Here is a 1981-nt window from a genome sequence, read left to right on the forward strand (position 1 = left end):
TCATGATATTCGGCCGATCGATCGTCTGTTTCAGGGTCGTGAGCATAGATCCAATACTCATCGCCAGTAATAATAGGTTTCATAACATCCGGGTAGTCGAAAAGCATTGTTTTACAGACTGTTTTACGAAAAAATAGATTGATTTTGGAACCGATCCGTCCTTTCACTTTTCTTAGGCCCAAATAATTTTTCTAAATGGTTTTCACTGCTCCTTCCGATTTTTATTGACGTGTTGATCATCAGTTGATGTTGATGGCAGCCCTACCCTCCCTCTTTGAATAATTTGTACCAATCAAAGACACTTGCTTGTGATAAACAAATATCCCTGAGGCCTTTTCTAACATTTTGAACTTTTAGGCAACAGAAATTTGATTCCGCACACAAAATTTAATGGAACTTTTTTGTTGAATAATTTCACTCATCGAAAAATCGCCGAATGCATTTTATGTACTTCAGAAAGACAAGCGTAAACTAAATACTAATGAATCTTTTGATTTAACATCTGAGGCAGATGTCACTGACGGTCATACCAACCAAAAAAAAAATATATTGACGAACGGGTTTCCGCGAAACTTAGATTAAAAATTATTACTATTTTTTGGCCACAGTGGTATATATAGGAACCAACTTCTATCAATGCATCTAAACTTTTATGAAATTTATTGCTAGTTTGGATAGACAGACAGTCATTAAAATCAATTCATCGCATCATTCTGATCAATATGATATATATTAAGCATCTTGATAAGATGAAGTTATTTAAAAAAACCGTTAAATATACAAAACTGTTACCATATACCCTGATTAAATTTTGGGAAAGCACCTTTGCTGGTGCTAAGAGTCTTCATATGTTTGTTTGTTTATGATAAATATAGGTTTTCAAATATGTGTTTGTAAATCTAATATAAAAAATTGCAAATGTAAACAAAACAAAAGTTGTTTAATAATATTTTTAACAAATTAATGATAATTGAAAGCGTAAACTAAAGTTTTAAATATTCTGAGAAATGCCAAAAGAAAGTAAATAAAATGAAGTGCGAAAATTGAATGGCACACCTCGGTTTTGTTGGAGTTCCCATCTTCCCTTAGTATAAAAACGAGTGAGTTGCAATGGAGTAGCATCAATTGTCTATTGACAGCTCTCACATAAGCTACAACTACAGTATTCATACCCAAAGCCAACAACAACAAAATGAAGGTAAGCGTTTAAGTTTTAACTGACAAAGGTTTTAAATATCACGTAAATCTGTCCTTACCTTTATCCTTATAGTACGCCGTTATATTTGCTCTCTTCCTTATGGTTGCCGTCGCACACTGCAGTTCCTATGGCAGCCGTAATGATGAACACGACCACCACGATGACCATGACGACCATAAGTTAAATCAACATGACCAAAAGAATGATCAACACAATGAACATAAAGGCCAAGGCCAGGGTCATGGCGACGAACACGGTCATGTCGATCAGCACGATGATCATAAAGACAGCCACCATAACAACCAACCTGGTCATCACTAAGTGGCAACGGCTTATTGACGCTCCTTCTCGATGTGTACCGGAATTCTGCAAAAGTTTTAATCTAAAGTTTTGAGTTGGCTTTGTACAACAATTTTTGGTGTTAACAAGAAAAGTAAATAAATATTGAAATGTTGTAACAAGTTTCGTTTTTTACTAATAACACAGGTCAACAAAAAGCAATTGCGCATGGATTGACTTAATACTGTGGGGAAAAATAGTAAAACTTTTTAATTTAAATTCCGCGCGAAAATCCATTCATTGAAATGTTTGTTACTAGGTTTAATGTAAAAGGTCAATGACATCTGTGCTAAATGTCACATCAAAATAATCATTAATGTTTAGTATACGCTTGTCTCTCAGAAGTACATAAAGTACATTCGATAATTTTTACGATGAGTAAAATTATTCAACAAAGAAATTCGATACAATTTTAAGTGCGGAATCTAATTTCTGATGACGAAG

At 34.0% G+C, this 1981-nt stretch overlaps 1 protein-coding gene across 1 annotated transcript; it reads left to right on the forward strand.

Moving 5' to 3' along the window:
* Positions 1–1134: 1134 nt before the first annotated feature.
* Positions 1135–1659, forward strand: LOC120775505 (urease accessory protein UreE-like). Its single transcript, XM_040105713.1, has 2 exons — positions 1135–1198; positions 1271–1659. Exons 1-2 carry the CDS (start codon positions 1193–1195, stop codon positions 1517–1519), a joined length of 255 nt encoding a protein of 84 aa, XP_039961647.1. The 5' UTR covers positions 1135–1192; the 3' UTR covers positions 1520–1659.
* The last annotated feature ends 322 nt before the right edge of the window (positions 1660–1981 follow it).

The sequence above is a fragment of the Bactrocera tryoni genome, chromosome 4 (genome assembly GCF_016617805.1).
Source record: "Bactrocera tryoni isolate S06 chromosome 4, CSIRO_BtryS06_freeze2, whole genome shotgun sequence".
Taxonomy (NCBI): Eukaryota; Metazoa; Arthropoda; class Insecta; order Diptera; family Tephritidae; genus Bactrocera; species Bactrocera tryoni.